Genomic DNA, 19801 nt, shown 5'->3' with positions numbered 1-19801 from the left:
CTTACTTGCTCCTTTTAAGTATAACATTGCTTGGGGAGTCCAATTCCTCCACTGAAAAGCGTGGACAGTGTTCTGCTAGTGAGCGATATATCTCTTCTCTACATGTAGTTGTGTTGCGCGAATACTACTGAGGGAGGTAGCCTATTTAATTGATTCGCTGAATTGTCCAATCATGTGGCGATAACAAAAAGAAACGCGATACCATTGGCCTGGGGCGCACACTGGTGCGACCCGAGGGCGAATTTTCTTGCGCCAATGAAAAGCTGTCTCTGCTTGATAGACAGCAACTAGTTAGCGAGCTTACATTGACTTCAACGTGGCGGGCGCCCCTGACTTGGAGGAGGGCTTTATTTCGAATGACCAATAACTACCCTAGCCCAAATCATTGACGTTCAGACGCATTTAAATGGTTGCTGGCAGTGACAAGTATCTCACACAATTAAACGAGGATAAACGCTATGTATTTTTGTTGATTTATTTCGTATTGATAATAGTTGATTAATAGTTGGCAGATATATTCAAGTGAATATTTCACGGAGGGGCGGCGCCCTAGCGCCCTCTATTGACCCACCGCCACTGCAATTAACCAAGACTCTGGTCCGGAACAAGCCATGAAGCTATATGGGGAAGTCACATTGCATGCATTTCACACTTACTTTTAATTACACTAATAATAAAACTAATTTTATAAAAATTGTATCAGCTTTTTAGCTACAGATTTGTCATAATATCCTGGTTTGATGCTCAATACAATATCCTCTTTATGATCGACCACACACACACACACACACTCACCCTCAGAAACCCACAAGATAAAGCCTGCTATTTAAACGACTATTATTATTATTATTATTATTATTATTATTATTATTATTATTATTCTTAACCATATACCTCCAGCTCGAATATGTAGGGCGGCAGTCCCTTCAGCTGGTTGTCGGTGAAGTCCACCTCCTGGAGCCTCGACCTCCAGAAGATGGAGATGGTGTCGGGGAGACTCTCGATGGAGTTGGAAGAGGCTTTGCATATTTTCTACGAGAGGAGAGACACGCACGTCATGGTGTGTCGCGCACGGGTGCTTCTTCACATCATTAAACACTGCAGCGCTATGATTTCTTAATCCTGTTGCCAAAACGCTTCTGCAAACACGAGCCCTTTATGGAAACGGGCCGTGTGCTCAAGCAGGTTAGAAACTGAGAGATGTGTTGGGATTTAGAGTGAGCTATTTGCACCTCTGTGATCATAAGGGGTCTGGAACAACAAGGCAACCTGCTATGGAAAACCCTTTTCTGTATATTAAACTGTAAAGGAGTGAATGGCATCAGAATAGGTTTGTTGACGCACAGACCCTGAGTCACTTCCTCCGTGCGAACCAACTACAAGCAGTGTCCAATTAAACTAAGTACTTTTCACGCGTCAATGTGTGTCCTTAATACGAGCCTCCAGGTTTTTGTGGTGGAAAACAAAACGATAAATCACATCTCGTAACGGGACGGGTCACGCCTTTCGGCTCCGGCGTCGTAATGAAGAGGAGCATTTAAACGCTAGCAGATGGCCCGGGCCGGGTCCCTCACCAGCGGGCAGGCCCAGGGGTCAGGGAAGCAGTCCAGTCGGTTGCGGGACACGTTGAGGAGGCTCAGAGACTTGAGGCAGTGCATGACAGCCGTGGGCAGGCGCACCAGAGCGTTGTCCGACACGTCCAGGTCCTGAAGGCTCCTCAGGCCGATCCAGTTGGTGTCTGACGCCAATAGAGACACAGAGAGATATGGGAATGAGATAAGGCCCGTTTCTTGCTTGATCAATCTGTTCAATTATGAATACAGTACTTTAAGAGGCGAGGGGGCTTCAAAGAAGGAGGGGAGAGGACTGGGAATTTTCGAACTGTATTATATTACATAATAATGAATTAGTAATGCAATTGAAAATGACCGTGGGCAAGAACGTTTCATTCTGCGTCCATTGTTCCTTCTCTATGTTCCACTGGCTAATTCCTTTAGAGGCCCCACTTGCTTATTCAATGCATTAATCAAAGCATCCATGCTGTACAAATGGGATCCGTTGGTATCTATCAGAGCTGTGCTGAAGCTAAAGAGTCATGCTGTTTATACAACATTCTAATAGAGGAAACACCCTGAGTGTGCGCTGAGGCCCATGGCTTACCGGCGGGGATGTGGAACAGAGACGTGAGCTGGTTCTTGGCCGCGCAGAGCCGCTGGAGCTGGCCCAGGTGGAGCAGCCCAGAGGGCAAGGCGCTCAGCTGGTTCTGAGAGAGGTTCAGCTCTCGTAGACTGGTGGAGACAGAGGAGGAGACAGACAGAGACCCAGACAAAGAATGAGACAAAGAGAAACAGACAGAGACAGAGACAGAGAAGGAGACAGAGACAGAGAAGGAGACAGAGAAGGAGACAGAGACAGAGAAGGAGACAGAGACAGAAGGAGACAGAGACAGATACAGAGAAGGAGACAGAGACAGATACAGAGACAGAGACAGATACAGAGAAGGAGACAGAGACAGATACAGAGACAGAGACAGATACAGAGAAGGAGACGGAGAGAAACAGACAGAGACAGAGACAGAGAAGGAGACAGAGAGAAACAGACAGAGACAGAGACAGAAAGAAAGGCAGAGAAAGAAAGAGAAAGAGTGAGAGGGAAGTAAAGGAGAGAATGAGAAGGAGAAAGACAGGGAGAGAAAGAGAGAAAGAGGGGAAGGACACAGAGAGAGAGAGAGTATCAGTATGAGAGAGTGTGTATTAAAACACTAAGAAAGAAGTAAATCAGTAAGTGGCCCACAATGCAGAGAGGGTCGTCATTTTGGTCCTACTCCAACTTCTAGGAGTTATCCTAGAACATTCCTAAATCCTAAGACCCCTCATAACTGAGAACAGAGCTGCAGAGGACTTCCATCACTTAGGGGTTGCCAGAAAGAAGCTGCATTGAAGCAACACATCGGTTTTTGGATGGCGTCAAGATTTTGACACAACTCATAAATACTACATTAATAAATAATAATTTTGCAGAAATGCGCAACCTGCACCCTTGCCCCTGAGTAACATTTGAGACTCTACCCTCCAACACATGCGCGTCTCTCGCACTTTGCCCCTGGCGTGTTGAGTTAAAAGTGCAGTGGACTGTGGTCAAGATGGTTCTCCACGCAACCCTGTTCCTGCTGACTCCTCACCCCAGGACGTTTTCCAGCAACCCAACAGGAAAAAATAAAGTCTGCAATTAAATGTAATTAAATGAGATGGGACAAAGTAGCATGGAGCTACACTCCCTCATTATGTTAAAAATAAAATAATCTCGTCTTGCTGAGCCTGCACAGTGTCTTGTGACGCCCTGAATATCAATAAGAATACACCTTTTCTAGCTATTGAATTTAAAACATGTATGAAAGAGAGAGAGAGAGAGAGAGAGAGAGAGAGAGAGAGAGAGAGAGAGAGAGAGATATTTAACAATTATTCACCTCAGGCTCCGTGAATAGCCTCGACCTTCGGTCTCGGGGGCTGCTATTCCCCACTATTCACAGATATTCATAATTGCCTGAAGCGAATAATTGTTAAATATAATTATTAAAAAGGCACACACTCACAAACGTTAATGTATTAAAATGTATGATTTGGTCTTATAAGCGTGACGAGACGGACATTTCGCGATGAAAACAATATCCCGAGTTTGAGATCTCAATCATGGGATATTGCCCAATATCCCGAGATAGCGAACCAATCAAATTGCGCCATCTTAGGAGGTTCACGTCTAGCATATGCTAAATAGAGATATATCTATATTTCTATACAGATATATCTCCTACATCTACTCTCAGAGGCGCGGGAGATGAAATCGAAATTTAAGTGAATCAAATCATTGCGAACGTTTTATTGAGGAGTCAAAGGGATATTTTCTTCTAAGAAAATCTTCAGCAAATGTCTTCAAACGACTAACTTCAATCACTCCTAAAAGCTTGCTGCTACTCCTCGCTCAGATCGGGTACGGGAGCCTCGGTAACTCCAAGGTCCTGCTCCGAGCTAGATTCCTTTTACCCACGATAACAAACCATTTCAGTGAAACTCCTCTGAGTAAAGGAGCAAAGAACCATAGTGACGTCCTGTCAAGCAGGGGGTCCCCTCTGGCGACCCCCTGCTCTGGGGACCCCCTGCCCTTCCCGGGCCACATTGACCAGCTCTGACGGGGGAATCCCTCCCTAGCGTTCCCAGGCCAGTGTTAATCTCTCCACCTAGTCCTGGGCCTACCCCATAGGCCTCCACCCCACTGGACGTGCCTGAAGCACCTCCCTAGGGAGGCATCCGCCTCCCTAGGGAGGTGCTTCAGGCACGTCCAGTGGGGACCCCGTCCTTACCAGATGCCTACCCACCTGGTGCATATGACCTCCTGGGAGCTGTGCGTGGCGGGCAGCTCTCGGAGCAGGTTGTCCGACAGGTCAAGGGTCCGCAGCTGGACCAGCCCCCAGGGCACCATGGAGGGCAGGGCGCCCAGCGCGTTGGAGGAAAGGTCCATGTGGGTGAGCCGGCAGGACAGGTCCATGAACCAGTCCAGCTCCAGCCAGGGCAGCTTCAGGCCGCTCCAGCACACGCTCAGCACCTGACCAAAACGTGGGCCCACTCTTAACACCTTGATGCTTTCATCAAACGCACATGGAGGTGTCGTCGCATGTACAGTATGTTTAGCGCACATGTTGGTGTTGCTCCCTCTGGGTCTAAGCGCAACATCCAAACACGCAGCCGGTGGTTAGCCTTGACGTCGGAATAAGAAGCTAAACAAAATAAAACTGGAAAGAGTTTACTCTACAACTTGTTGGCGGTCGTTTTTGACCTGCAATGGAAGGAAACAATTTACGCTAAATTGCAGACATTTTCAATTACACTTCTAATAGCCAATTGGGTGAGTGGGTGTGGGGGTGTGTGTGGAAGATAAGCATCACCGACCCAACATGGACACACACGCACAAACACACACCTCATTCCCCTGTGCGTCTGTGCCCTGCTTCAGCCTCTGTCTTAACAGCTGCTTGCTGAAGGCCGGATGGTCCATCAGGGTGTAGGAGGAGAAACCAGCTCCACTCTGTAGCAGGAAGCACGCTATGTCCTCATTGGCTGACACACCCACACGCGCACACACACACACAAACGTACACACGTACACACACGTGCATGCATGTGCACACATACGCGCAAGCACACACACACAAACACACAAGCACACAAACAAACCCGGGCACACACACACACACACACACACACACACACACACACACACACACACACACACACACACAAACGTTAATGTATTAAAATATTAGGGCAAGCCAAGTCATTGTACAAGAAATAACCGATCAATCACAAAACCAGTTGACAAACACCCACTGAAGGGGAATGCATTAACAGTTTGTTTTGCAGTTATTGCGCCAGGTGTCTGCCAGCTGAACCTGGTCATTTTTCATTCTGCCACAGACTCCTGCTTCAAAGCCATCCAATATCCTGTATGATAATAACCAAGGTTACTGCGCAGGAATATCCGCCCATGTGCGATATCAATATCTAGAAAACCTGTTTTCTTTTTCTTTTGCATCACCAGTTCTCCTACACAGTCTTCCAAGATCTTTCCTCTGTTGAATTCATTCTGGCTTCGCAATGAGGAAATCTCAATTAGCATATAGATGTCGATTATGATTTGATATAACGTGTCTGTTAAGTACAGCCCAGTAATTATCTGAAAGGACTGCACTACAAAGTAGTGAGCCATTTTTCTGATTGAGTCGGACATTTCTTTAACCCACCCAACGTAATTCTTTTCGCGACAGTCATAACTTTCGTGCAAAACTCGATTTTAATAAAATAAAAACAAATCCCTTGGTTGCTTGATCTGACATGTGGACAGGTTTTAGATACTTAGCAGTTCAACTATTTCAAACAAAAGACAAGTCACAGCTGTGGGAAAAAGTTACTTTCAAAAGAAAACTCAGGCTCTAACTCTGGCTTTAACCTCTTAAATAAAAAACAATATCAGACACCGTGCTCACGTTTATATTCATGCAAGCATATGAATTTACTCGAAAAACCACATCAGCTGCAACATCTACATTTCCCATGATGCACCGCTGTCGTGAATGCAACAAGAACCAAAACATGGAGGGTATGGACTGCACCGTAGGTGTGGAGGCCTGCCTCCAGGGGGCCACCAGAGGGCCAGCAGAGAGCCTCCAGGTGGCAGTAGGTCTCACCTGCCTGTGCAGCAGCGTAGAGCGGGAGGCCCGTGATGACGGCGAACTCGTCGCTGTGGATGCCGCAGTCGCGGGCGTCGGCGTTGTAGGCGTGCACAAGCAGCCGCACCACGTCCAGATGCCCCCGACGGCACGCCGTGGCCAGCATCCAGTTCAGCAGGTCGGCCCGCAGACAGGGCCCTTGGCACGCACAGACACACACACGCACGGTATGGACAGGCAGACACATGCACGCGCACAAGTGCACATACACACAAGCACAAGCGAGCATCCGAACAGACTCGCACGTTCCCACACACACACACACACACACACACACACACACACACACACACACACACACACACACACACGCATGGACAGACACACAGGCACACAGGAAGGAGAAAAGATAAGTGTCATTTTGTGGTTTACCAGTCACTAGTGGGTCATTTAGCAGACACTTTTATCCAAGGGCACGAGAGCTGTAGCACTGTAGAATCTGAAAGCAACGGAATAATACCCCAACCTAGATTAATAAAAACATTTGCCAAGGTTGTGGTAGTTTCCAACACAACAACGACTTCCCATAATGACAAGTCCTTTCATGACTTTTGATTACACAGTGACCAAAAAAAACCACAATAACACACATTCCAATGTTCCCAGGCTGCCAAAATGGAGGGGTTCATGAGACATGATGTCAAAATTCAGGCCCTATACAGATTTCCCCAATGAGCAGGCAGGGGTTAATTTGCTCCAGGGTACCAGGTTAAGGTAGACTGTAGACATCAGGGTTTGAATCCAGAACAGTTTGGCTGGCAGTCAAACACCCTGATGTCTCTCTGCCTCTCTCTCTCCCTCTCTCCCTCCCTCCCCCTCACACTTCTACCCTTCCCTCCCCCTCACCCTCCTACCTTAAGTGACTCTTCATAAGCACTTTGGTGCGGACTAGCTGCCTTGCATCATCAAGCTGGCTGCTACACACCGCTAGTTCCCCCCCACCCCCTTCCATCAACCCACACACACTCACTGTGTAGTGTTTGGTCACTTGAAAAGCGTTATTTAAATGCACTTAATTAAAATGCTGATGATGATGACGATGATGATGATTTGATTGTTATGTTGATTACTATTATGATGTTTTGTATCATGATTATTGCGATGGTTATGCTGATGCTGGCGAAGGTTACCGGGCACCGAGTCCAGCAGCTCCCGGGCCACCCCGGCGTGCCCGTAGTGGGCCGCCAGGATGGCGGGGTTGTGGTCCGAGGGGTCCTGGGGTACCACCACGCGTGCCTCCTTCAGCAGGTAGCGCACGCCTGCCTCGTCCCCGTGCTGCGTGGCCACGCACAGCAGACGCACCTGGAGACCCCATACACGCACACACACACACACACACACACACACACAGACACACGCAAAAACACATACACACACACACCCACACACATAGACACACACACAGACACATAAGCACGCAAAAACACACACACACGAACACAGACACACAAACACAGACACACACACACACACACAAATAGACACACACACACACACACACATAAACACATATGCACGCCAACAGATACACAAACACACACATGCACACAGAAACACACACGCACACACAACCATGCACACACAGAAACACAGACACACACAAAAGGAATATGAATGAATAATTTGGCAAACAATTAAAAGCGCAAGTGTTTAGTTTAGTTAAGTTTAGTTTATTAGGATCCCCATTCGCCATTACACTAGACAACAGCTACTCTTCCTGAGGTCAACATTTAACAAGAAAAAACATACAATAAATCAACAATACCCGAAAACAGGATAGAGAAGAAAAGAGAAGTGCTAGGTGAGCATTGTGTGAACGATCCTGATGAGGTGAAGGGAGGAGCTGTCTGTTCGGGGAGAGTCACACGGACTTCTGCAGCCCTTTCTTGACAAACTAAGTCCTGGGTTCAATTCATTGGAAGTGCATTCAATGCCGCTTGACCTTCACAACGGCAAGACTGAAATAATATCCGTTATGCGCACAAACCCTTCTGTATGGTCTATGCATGAAAATATGGAAAGGTATCTATAAAACATCTACTCACCTGTCTGAGTATTTGTGTTTGAGTAATAAATCATTTGAGTGTAATGTTATTCCCAGATATCACAGTAGGATGAAGTATTTGTGCTACAAGTTTAACAATCAAACATAGAAAGAATACACAGATAATGTTTCAAATAAACAATACAATACCTTATTTTAGCCTGGTCTATTACCAGACTACCCTATGAATTTCCCCAAGGCAAAAGGTCAATACTAACAACCACAGGAAGGTGTCCATTAGAGAAAATGTTACCAAATGTCAATACTGAAAGTCTGTCTCCAAAACAGACATTTAGTCTCTGACTGAACAGGGAGTATCAGAGAATGTGTTCCACTCAAGACATCCTCACTCTATTTCAGGTCTCCTTATATGATGATTGATTCATGATTCATATATATATATATATATATATATATATATATATATATATATATATATATATATATATATATATATATATATATGAATTGTATGGGGGTAGTTCAAAACAATGTATAAAAAATATATACCTTTTGCATCTGCCACTAGATGGCGGCAGATATCCAGGAAAATGTTAAAATGTTTTAGCAAATTCATAGATTCGTTCATTCACAGACCTACCTTTGTCCACAGACTAATCTTAAGGCTCTAAGAGGCTGGTGAAAACGTTTACTCACTTTACCATCCTTATTGACTCTACAAACCAAAATAAATCTGTACTAAAACAGTTGACATCGAACTGTCTTGTAGTCGTAAACTTTGGGAAGAGAGGACTGGTTTTTCCAGGTTGGGCAAATAACAGGTTTCTGCCTTTTCCTTCTGGCCCTAGTTATACAATCGTTTATTGCATTATTAATGCTCCATGTCAGATTGTGTAATATCGTCGATTTCAAAAGGAGGTTGACAAAAACAAGGAGCTGCCTCAGAGATGTTTTTAACCATAGCATCAGTTGGTAAGCAGCACGGTTAAGCTCATGAGGTTGAACTCCAGTCCACACGTGCACAAAGGTGGTTTGTTACAGTATTCTTTAAACACTGGTAATGCAAGCTCAGTATTGCTCAGCCCAATAGTTACCATATCAATAACGTATTTCCTCTTTAATGCTTCCCGAATCGCAGACAATATTAACTCATTATCATTCACATTTATCCAAAGCAACTCACTGCGAACTCTACATGCAGGAGTGAGCTATTGTATGTGAAGTATCCCTTACAGGTATGACAATGGGCAGGGGAAAGGGGAATCAAACCCAGAACTATTCACTAACACATGCCTAGCCTCTCCTCCTGTCTTCCCCCTCCTGTCATAAATACAGCAGCAGTAGCAGCAACGTGTGCGCTCATGTTAGGGAACAGAGAAGTAGGCCAGTTCTCCCCTGGCATCGCAGCAGAGCAGAGCAACAACAAGCGCAACGTGCTCACTGACGCCTTAACTCGCCCGTCAGACAGACATACTTCCCTCTCCATCAACACTCCCTTCATCCTAGAGGAATACAACATCCCCCCGTCACTGAGATCAGACCGTTCTGACAATCAGTATGTGGTGCAGAAAACCTGCATATGAGTTGACAGGGAGAATCTAAGACTTCTTGATTGTTACGAACACACGAGTCGGCACTAAACAAGCGGGTTTAAAGTTAAACAGTATGGCTGCGTATCCGAAAAATACGAATCTGACACATCGATACCTGGGATAACCTTTCTTTCTCAATACGCAACAATACAATTACACCGCATCAACAGAGCGACAGCCCAACATTCCAAGTGTGTGTGTGTGTGTGTGTGTGTGTCTGTGTGTGAGTGGGTGAGTGTGCATGTGCGGGTGTCACTTTTTTTAGAGATGGTGGCTGTTGGTCCTCAGAAGACAATCGGAGCTCATCGTCTTCTGTGAACAAAAGCCCCCATCTCCGAAACAACGTACACATCGTGTTCCATCAAGGGTCCACTCACCCCCTGCAGCCTGGCCGTCCCCAGGGTGCACTCCACGCAGCAGGCCTGTCGGAGGAGCTCCTGGGCCGCGTCCCGCTGCCCGTCCTCATACGCCGCCTGGATGTTCTCCAGTGTGGGGGAGGTGCCCAGGGAGGAGGAGGGGGAGGAGGAGAAGGTCCCTCCCCCCGGACCCCCCGCCAGTGAGGCCTTGGCTCCCATGTCGTCGCTCCCAAGATCTGGACCTGGGCGACCCGGGAACGCACCCGGGATGGGATGGGAGATGGACAGAGGGTTGAGGGGAAGGAGGCAGAGAGACACAGGGATGCGTTTGTGATTGTTTCTGTGTGTGTGTATGGGGGGGGGGGGGGGGGAGTGTAGAGGAGAGAGAGAGAGCCCCCCAGGATGAGGGGAGCATTCACGATCAAAGCCAGACAGCCAGTGCCGTGCTGCAGGTCCAAGGCGTCTAGTAAATGGGAGAGCAGCTAAGAGGCGCGCACGGAACTAGGTCACCCTACTTAAGAATGCTCTCTTAACATGGGTTACAGCAGAACTCACTGGATTAGCACACAAGCACGTGTACATGCATGCGCACGATCACACACACACACACACACACACACACACACATACACACTCCAAGTGTAACCACGTTGGTGCACGATTCATTTTGAAACAGAAACAGTCTGAGACCCTAATCACTCATTTCTGTTTTTCTTTTCTTTTTCTCTTTGCATGATTCTCACGGAGGAAATACTTTTAGAAATTGACCACAGTGGCTGAAGTCATTCAACACACATGTAGTTTTGTTATGTTGGCAACTTTTTAAAGAAAGTGAGTGGATGAGACAGGTGCTTTCTGGAGATGGGGTTCACACCGAGAAACCCCCAGCTCCCCCAGCTGGGAGTCAAAATCCCCACTCACTACCTGTTTTCCCTTTGTTTCTTTATTGAAATGTCAACTTTGTCAGTCATTCTATTCATTAGCCATTGGTCTGTTTACCTGTGGTTATTCTTCAGCCATCTAGCCCGGTTCCTGATCTGCCTAGCCCGGTTCCTGACCTGCCTAGCCCTGTTCCTGACCTGCCTAGCCCGGTTCCTGACCTGCCTTGCCCGGTTCCTGACCTGCCTAGCCCGGTTCCTGACCTGCCTAGCCCGGTTCCTGACCATCCTAGCCCTGTTCCTGACCTGCCTAGCCCGGTTCCTGACCTGCCTAGCCCTGTTCCTGACCTGCCTAGCCCGGTTCCTGACCTGCCTAGCCCGGTTCCTAAGTTCTGCAGCCAGGAGGTGCAGCAGACCTGAGGAAATCCTGAAAGGAAATCCTTGGAACACGTGTAAAGAAAAGGACGATGGAAGGAGGGGAGGGTGCATTGTTTGATAAGTAGCTTCTCCTCGTAGATGTTTTTTTTTCAGAGAGGTAGACAGAGGGAGCAGATTAATGGGAACATCCTCTACGGGATTTGAAATGACTGGTCTGGGTAAGGACGACAGATTCAAATCATACAGACCAAATACTGTGATCATTAACATTGTAATGATAAGGTGACCACCCTAAAAACACAGCACCCTGATTGCAAGTAAATGTGCTCAATTGAAACACAAATAATTTTAGAAAGGGAAGTCTAGGAAGAAAGGACGTCTCGAGTAACTGATTTATTAAACCTAATAACACTTGTCAAGAGAGCTACATTTTCATGCAGCGATATATCGATCTCTGTCTCCTTGGCTGCTCTCCATGTTGACAACATTGTGTTTTACTGGCAGTGGTTTACTTAGTTCTCTCCTGGTAACGGTGGAGCTGTTTGTGACCAGGCCTGGGAGGATTTGAGGACACTTCCCGCAGAAACAAGATTTGATTTCTTGTGTTGATTTCGAGATTTTCGGATAATTTGCGTCTATGATAACCCTTGGTTCAAAAAATTTACAAAATAATGGTCTATAATAATGATGAATATATAATTGAGATGATTATACACCACCTCTGCTAACAGAAGAAAAAAAGGAAAGTAAATGAGTAAAGTAAAAAGTACTAAGAACAATGTGTCATTACACCTAGTAAAATCCCATTATTATAGAGTGAATGAAAAAGAATAATAATAATAATAATAATAATAATAATAATAATAATAATAATACATTTGATTTGTATTGCGCTTTTCTCTTACTTTTACAGCGCTTATGAATATCCCTCATACCAGGTTAGTGTCTCCCCTAGTGTGCATTTTTTGAGAGAAAGGCATCTAAAGCTATATAAGCAATGGAGAATTTGAGAATACTGGAAGTGGTCATTCTCATATCTTCCTTGGATTCGCACTGTAGGAGTTTCCAGCCAGACACAAGTTTTTGGTTGTTTTTCCTTTAACTATGTAAGGGTGCTATTCTTAAATGTAAACTGCAGACTCTTCAGGGCCGTCTATGAATAATTGAATGAGAGAGAGACAGAGGGAGAGACATAGAGAGAGAGAGAGAGAGAGAGAGAGAGAGAGAGAGAGAGAGAGAGAGAGAGAGAGAGAGAGAGAGAGAGAGAGAGAGAGAGAGAGAGAGAGAGAGAGACCCGCCTAGGCCACATGAGAAATCCTTTGGGAGTGAAACCATTAGACATAAAACTTGAGTGATCCCTCCCTCCCTCCTAAATCAATATAGCCCATCCTGGGCTGGCTCTCTTTATACCTCTATGTCTGCTGGGGGCTTCTCAACCATCTTCCCCAACAAAAATCACTGTTTTGTTGCTCTGCGGTACAGTGGATAGTGCGAATTCAGTTGACAGAAAGACCGAACGTTTACAGGCTTGAGCAGGACTAATGGCTGCTCAGGTCTCATGGCGGAGAGCACAGGGAAGGATCTGTACACAGTGATGAGGACGAGGGGTGCACTGCCTCATGCCTGTGAGTCACCATGGTCGTGCCGGTCTATGGGGCGATGAAGATTGTAGTTCAGAACGATAAACGTTAAAAGGGAATGTGAGACATATTTTAATATTAGTATGGAAGAAGATAGAAGTAAAGGAGATGACATAATAACTTTCATCAACATGGTTTTAGACTAGAAAGGTTTTAGACTACAATAGTGAATGTCAGCAAACCCCCTGACTGTAGCATTGATACTCTCTGGAGAGACAGCATCACTCTTTATTTGACAACAGTCAGCCTGAAGCTGCACACTGGAATTTGATGCTATAGAATCTCTCTTTCATACAGATGCTGCAATATCAATTTATAAGTGTATAGGGGAAGTTCTTGAAATGTTTTTCTCTTGTCTCTTGTGTTAAGATGTTTGATCCACCTAATGTTTATGTGTAACGAATAAATACATTTTAATCGCATTGCCCTTTGCAACAATACCTAAACTGACAGTTCTCCCAAAAGAGCCAATTATTTACATGATCGCAGTTAGCGGTGGATTTTAAATCCACACGAACAAGCTGTGGCCCCAACACACCACCACCTCCAACAAAGTGACATCTTAAAATGTAAAGGCACATCACAAAAACAATGTCCACCACACAACAGGGACCTCCCCTATTCTGTCCTCAGACACTGATTCAATCAGACACAGCTATTGTCAATTGAATCAGCTATTGATTTTGTGTGAAAACTTTATCCTTTAAATTAAGATCATTTCTTCCAACACACTGCATGTAAACAAAAGTGCTGGTGTGTTTGTGTGTGTGTGCGGCGTCATTCGGAGGAGGTGGTCTGGGGAATTTCTTCCTATAGCCTCTCCTTGTCCACTCTCTCTTACCTGCTCATGGTGAAACGCTCAACTCTTCCCTGCCTTCCTCCTCCAACACCGGCACCACGTCTTCCACTCGCTCCATCGCTCAACTGCTCTGCGTAGGTTTGTCCTCTGACGTTTTGTCCTATAGCTCCTCCGGTTACAACGCTGATACGGTCACCTCTCGCCTCATCCTTCACTGTGGGTGAATGGCTATTCCTCCCCCACCACCCAGACCTCCTCCCCCCACAAACACCCTCCTTTTTATCTCTCTGTTAAGCCCCGCCCCTCCAGCTAGATTTAATAAGCACATAGCGGGAGAGAGAGAGAGAGAGAGCGGGAGAGCTAGAGTGAGGGATAGAGAGAGCTAGTGAGGGAGAAAGTGTGGGAGAGCAAGAGCGAGTGCCCGAGAGAGAGAGATAGCGAGTGAGATAGAAAAAGCGGGAGAGCGCGATAGAGGGAGCATGAGAGAGACAGAGTAAGAGAGAGAGAGAGAGCGGGTGAGACGATGCTGGGGTTCCCAAACAAAGGAGCAGTATTTTCTAATCATTCTCTTATTATTATTCCTCTCACTCTCCCTCTCTCTCCTTTCTCTCCCTCCTTCTCCCTCTCTCTCTGTGGGTTGATTCATGATTCTGTGGTACTGAGAATACGTTGAATACAATTATTGTATTTTCTTTGTCGTCTCTTCTCCAGACCTGTACAGACCTTGCTAGTTTCTGTACTAAAACCCAGCTGCTCCCTACCCCCTCCAAATAATGACCTAGAGCGCAAGAGGTGCAGTACTGCATAGTAATATGTCATTATAATGACACATGGCCATTCATATTGTGTCATTATAAACTGTAATGACATACTGAGTTACTTGTAATTAGCAGGTGATATATGTTTGTAGTTTTATTTATAAATAATCAAAACATCACAAGTTGATATCATCTCAATTTAGCACATATATTACTTTTAAACAATATGGTTATATCAGGCAGACACACAGTGATCTTTCATTGACTACATTACAAGGATTTGGCTATAGATGACAATTTGTATGACTTATATTATCTCTCTCTGGCAATATCTACATCAAAAGCACTACTTTGGATTTTGGTCATATGGGAAAACCTCAGAGGAAAGAAAGGGTTAGAAAGATAGATAGAGTGAGACAGAGAGAGAAAGAGAGAGAGAGAGAGAGAGCGAGAGAGAGAGAGAGCGAGAGAGAGAGAGAGAGAGAGCGAGAGAGAGAGAGAGAGAGAGAGAGAGAGAGAGAGAGAGAGAGAGCGATAGGGAGAGAGAGCGATAGGGAGAGAGAGAGCGAGAGAGCGATAGGGAGTGTGTGTGATTGTGATTCAACGCTCCAGAGGGTCCAGACATGAGCCCTCCTTGGGTAAACTTCTCAAGTGTGTGTGTGTGTGTGTGTGTGTGTGTGTGTGTGTGTGTGTGTGTGTGTAGTCTGGCCATGGAGCATGCTGCAGCACATATAGTAACACTTTGTATGCACACACGTGCAAACACACACACACATACACACACACACAGAACATTGTTGCTTCAACGGCAATGACAGCCCACACCTTGTTTCAGTTCTCCTTGTACTTAAAAATAGATCCCCAGAGACTTCACAGATGCACTTTGGTGACAGAAATGCACAAAGGAAACCATCAAGAGGGTACTAAATTGCAAAAATGTTTGACTTTCATGTCATATTAAAAACGTTTAACTGTCAAGTTGATTGCTCAGTTTTTAATGAGCCAGCAAAAGCAGGTCTCGTAAAGCAGTAAAAACATGCTGGTAGCTACACTAAGTCATAAGTAGGACTGCGACTGTGAATTTTGCATTGCAAAATGAACAGCAATAAAATACAGCCATATTACAGAGAACGTAGAAAGTTGATATTACATACTCTTTACACCAACCTAGTACTGGTTTGTAGTGCACAGCTAAAGAGAGCATCAGCCTAGGTCAGGTTCACTTCATGTCCGAGTTTCCGTTTTAAAATGTCTCCGGTCAGAATGACCAATGGAAATAAATCTCTCTGCACAATTTGAATTGTGTTTAAATATGCTACAGTGGTCATTTGTTTAGCCAATTCATGTAAAACAACGAGGGTTTTGATTGACCCGACCTGGCCAGACCCGTGGGCCGGGTCGGGCCGATATTTCCCACCACTATCCTCGAGCCGGGTCGGGCCTTTGATCGAGCATTTGTGGGGTTTTTTTAATCATTGCTTTATTGGCATAATCTGAGGAGAAATCTATGCTATAAACAGAAATATTTTAGGCCTTTATTACACGGGTCTTCTCAACGCCGTGGAACTCTCCGCTCACTTTCATGGGTAGTAGTGCGGTAACTTGTCAACCCCAGCGTCTTCGGTTGCTAAGCGACGTCAACGTCTTTGGCGGGCTATTTCACTGCTGATCAACACTACGAATGCTGATAACGAATACATTGTAAAAAGACACACAATGTGAAGTTATTTTTTCGTTTTGGCAAGTAGCCGTGTAATAAGCGGAATAATGTATAGAACGTCGCCGGTCATTATCTTCAGGGCGAAGCAAGACACCTCCGCTGCGCGTCGGTGTCCTGTTCGCCCTGTCGGGGCTTATTTTCCCGATAATGACCGGCGTTCTATACTGTGGCGACCACGGGTGTGGGCGCCATGTTCCGGAGCCGCGGGGGATTCTGGGAGTTGGGGTTGGGGTTGTCAGTTGACAAAAGGGGTTTTGTTGATTTGTTCTGTTGTTGGGGTTAAGTGGGGTTAACGGGTTTGGGGTCTTTATTAATTGTGTGTTGTTCCATTGTAGTGTGATCGGGACCATTAGTGAGAGTGTTGTGTGTGTTGGTCAGGTGTCCCGTGTTTCTGTTAAAATAAAGAACCAACTGTCGCAGTCGTACGGTGTAAGGGGCGCGAGAGTGGTACTAAGCGGTTGAAACCTGTCTCCCGTCTCATCCTTCCGTCTCTCCCTGACCGGCGCTACAAGACATTATTCCTTACATATATATTTAGCAGAGTAGGCCTAAGTAATAAATGTGTACAAAGTTACACATGTATTAAAAAAAAAATTGTCGGGTTGAAATCGGGCTCGGGCTCATAATTAGAGTTAATGTGTCGGGCCAGGCTAGGACAGAACGGGCTCGGGTCGGCTCGGGTCGGGCTTGATTTTCTGGGCCCGATCTAAAAACGTTCAAATGAAACCTTCCAGGTCACATGACCGGCACCAATTGTTTCAAGCGGTAACACTGCTTCGTGTGTTTAAGATGTGTTTCGGTGCATGCGTGGGATTTCTATTCAACGTGTGGGCGGGGGAAGCAACGTAAATCCTTCAGCAATGAAAGGCTGCCAGCTCTACACTGCGTTAGTACTGGGAAGTAATGGAATTTTTGTCCCCTGCAATGCAACGACTCAACCAGCATGTACGAGGCCTTAAACAAGTAGCCTGACCTCTACTGTACAATGCAAACAACTATTGCTGCAGTACAATTACTCAACAGCTCGGTCTAATGCAGTTCATTATCTATTCATAAAACAATTATGTATGACCCAGTCATTTGATTAGAAGAGAGGGATTCCATGAGTGCTGATATGGAAAGTAGCAGCCCTGACACTTTTAACTATATATGTATCACTCCGCTTTACGGGTGTTTCTGGTAATAACGCCTAATTACAGTAACGATCATGGAGGTGTTAACTCATCAGAATCACACATGCCACCAAAGCGACCGTAGATAGACTCTTATTTCATACATGGAAACATACAGATAAATGCACATCATACACGGTAGCTGGCCTGTGTTGAGGTGTAGGCCTGCACAAAGCAGAAGAATAGAAATATGTTTGTGTTGCCTAGCAACAGTCAAGTCCAGTTCCGAAACTGTTCCGTGTTTGGTGGACCCAAATAAATGATTAAGTGAACAAACAGATCTGTCGTCGCTTAGTACGGTTAACTTTGTAGAGCTGTGATTATCGTCTGTGGGCTGAGTACCGATGATAAAAACAGCCGTGCTAATATTCTGTATAACAGCACTCTTTTTGAAAGCACTATAAAACTGCTTAAAAACACAACAGTTCAGACCGGAAGATTTGAAAAGACAGGAGGCATTCAATGAGCACTATATCACAGCACTGGTACATTTAATTGTACGTGCATCACCTGTATGCTTTTCAGGTGTTTAATAACTCTTAATTACATTTACGATGGTAAGCTGTTAACTCATCTGAGTCACACATGCCACCAAAGCAACTGCAACACACTACAGACTCTTATCTCGCTGGTTGCCCAAAAATGTAAAACATACAGATAAATGCACACGGTACAAAGCAGCAAGCTAGTGTGCAGAAATGTTTTGTGTTGCTTGGCAACAGTCCAGTCCCAGTCCAGTGGTGGATCTGTTTATCGCTGGATCCAAAAAAAACGATCAAACTAACCAATCCTCATCTGTTGTCGCTGTTAATAAAGGTCTATAAATACTAATAGATGGCGCTTGCAGGACTGCTGTGATTATCTTCAGTACCTGTCAGTACAGAGGCACTCCCTCCCGTGTGATACTGCTGAAGTCATACCGGTGTGTATTATAATCAGTCCCCAACAGATGGCAGGGGACAAGGCTGGGTGATGGTGGAGGAGCCTGGCAGGAAGACAGCTGCACCACTGCGACGCATGCTCTGACTGAGCTACAACTTGGCAGCATTCATCATTGTGAGTGATATAGGAAAACATTAGCATAGGGAATATAGCTTTATCGTCATTCATCCATTGTCATCAAGGGTACCATTTATTTTATATTCTATCACTGTTTAGCAGATGGTTTTATCCAGAGGGGCAGTGGATTGAGATGTATGTCATTAATGAGCAGGTAGGGGTTAGGCCTTTGCCCAGGGATGCCTGCTATAGAATGTGGATACAGGGGTTTGAACCCAGTACACTTCGTCCAGGAGTCAAACACCCTAGACACTACTCTACCCTGCCCCGTTAATAAATATAATACATTTCATATTTAAGCATAGTAAAGTACCATATGGTTTCGGATTAACAGCAGGTACAATTGAAGACTCACCATCTTGTTCCTCCATGTCGCTGTGTGTGTCCACAGTGCCCTGGGAGATGCCTACAGACCAATAGGACATGCCGGCTCTTCCTCCTGACCCTCCTCTTCCTCTGGAAAGGGGTAACAGTGGAGCTCCCAGACCGGGGGTGAAGCTAGAGGCCCCAGAGAGTGGACAAGTGCTCAAGTCAGCGTTTAGGCTCAATCACAATGACACGCAATGAAATTGAAGCAAAGGAGCTAACAGCTGCAACATGTTGTTGTTCTGATGAAGTCAGACCTAATAAGTTAAGCATTCATTGTCAGCCTAAAATAGGCCTGTACCAAAATTAGGTTATTACAAATGGGTATTGTTCCCTGATAACGATGGAGGATGTGACACACTTTTAAAGATGCATTTGTTGTAATGATTGTCTGTCTGTGTGCTATAAAAAGACTGATTGACCTTATTCATTTATTTATATTACTTACATTTGGATTTATTTCTTTATGTATGTTTGTGGCCAAACTTCCAAGAAAATATTTTACTGGGGGACTTTTCACGACAGGGGCACCGGCATGTTTCACCTAGAAACACAACTCCATAATAAATTACGTCTGGCTCGGACTGAGATTTATGCGTTGCGCAGGATCGCGAGAATACGATCTTGGAGACTCGCTGTCCGTTGTAAGTAACGTTCGGAAAACACAGTGAAACAAAGTAAAACTAAACCATTAAATGGGAGACATGACTCATTTTTCCCTTCCCATGTCCAGTCAGTTCCGACATATAGAATACAGGCGCACAAGGGCACGCTCACACGCACACACGCACACACGCA

General features: G+C 45.4%; 1 protein-coding gene across 2 annotated transcripts in view; it reads right to left on the bottom strand.

The window, feature by feature from the left end:
* Positions 1-19801, bottom strand: part of lrrk1 (leucine-rich repeat kinase 1) — a 63735-nt gene that overhangs the window by 43477 nt on the left and 457 nt on the right. For both annotated transcript variants that reach the window (XM_079736958.1, XM_079736959.1), the window contains exons 2-10: positions 18993-19135; positions 10255-10475; positions 7411-7582; positions 6239-6418; positions 4975-5111; positions 4373-4599; positions 2161-2288; positions 1575-1738; positions 895-1032 (exon numbers count right to left, since the gene is read on the bottom strand). In XM_079736958.1, coding sequence (XP_079593084.1) covers positions 895-1032; positions 1575-1738; positions 2161-2288; positions 4373-4599; positions 4975-5111; positions 6239-6418; positions 7411-7582; positions 10255-10475; positions 18993-19062 — 1437 coding nt within the window. In that variant the 5' untranslated portion in view covers positions 19063-19135. The remainder of the gene's footprint in view (positions 1-894; positions 1033-1574; positions 1739-2160; positions 2289-4372; positions 4600-4974; positions 5112-6238; positions 6419-7410; positions 7583-10254; positions 10476-18992; positions 19136-19801) is intronic.

Source organism: Pollachius pollachius, assembly GCF_949987615.1.
Source record: "Pollachius pollachius genome assembly, chromosome: 5".
NCBI classification, from domain to species: domain Eukaryota; kingdom Metazoa; phylum Chordata; class Actinopteri; order Gadiformes; family Gadidae; genus Pollachius; species Pollachius pollachius.
The sequence above is the reverse complement of the archived record's forward strand: the minus strand, read 5'-3'. Positions and strand labels throughout refer to the sequence as shown.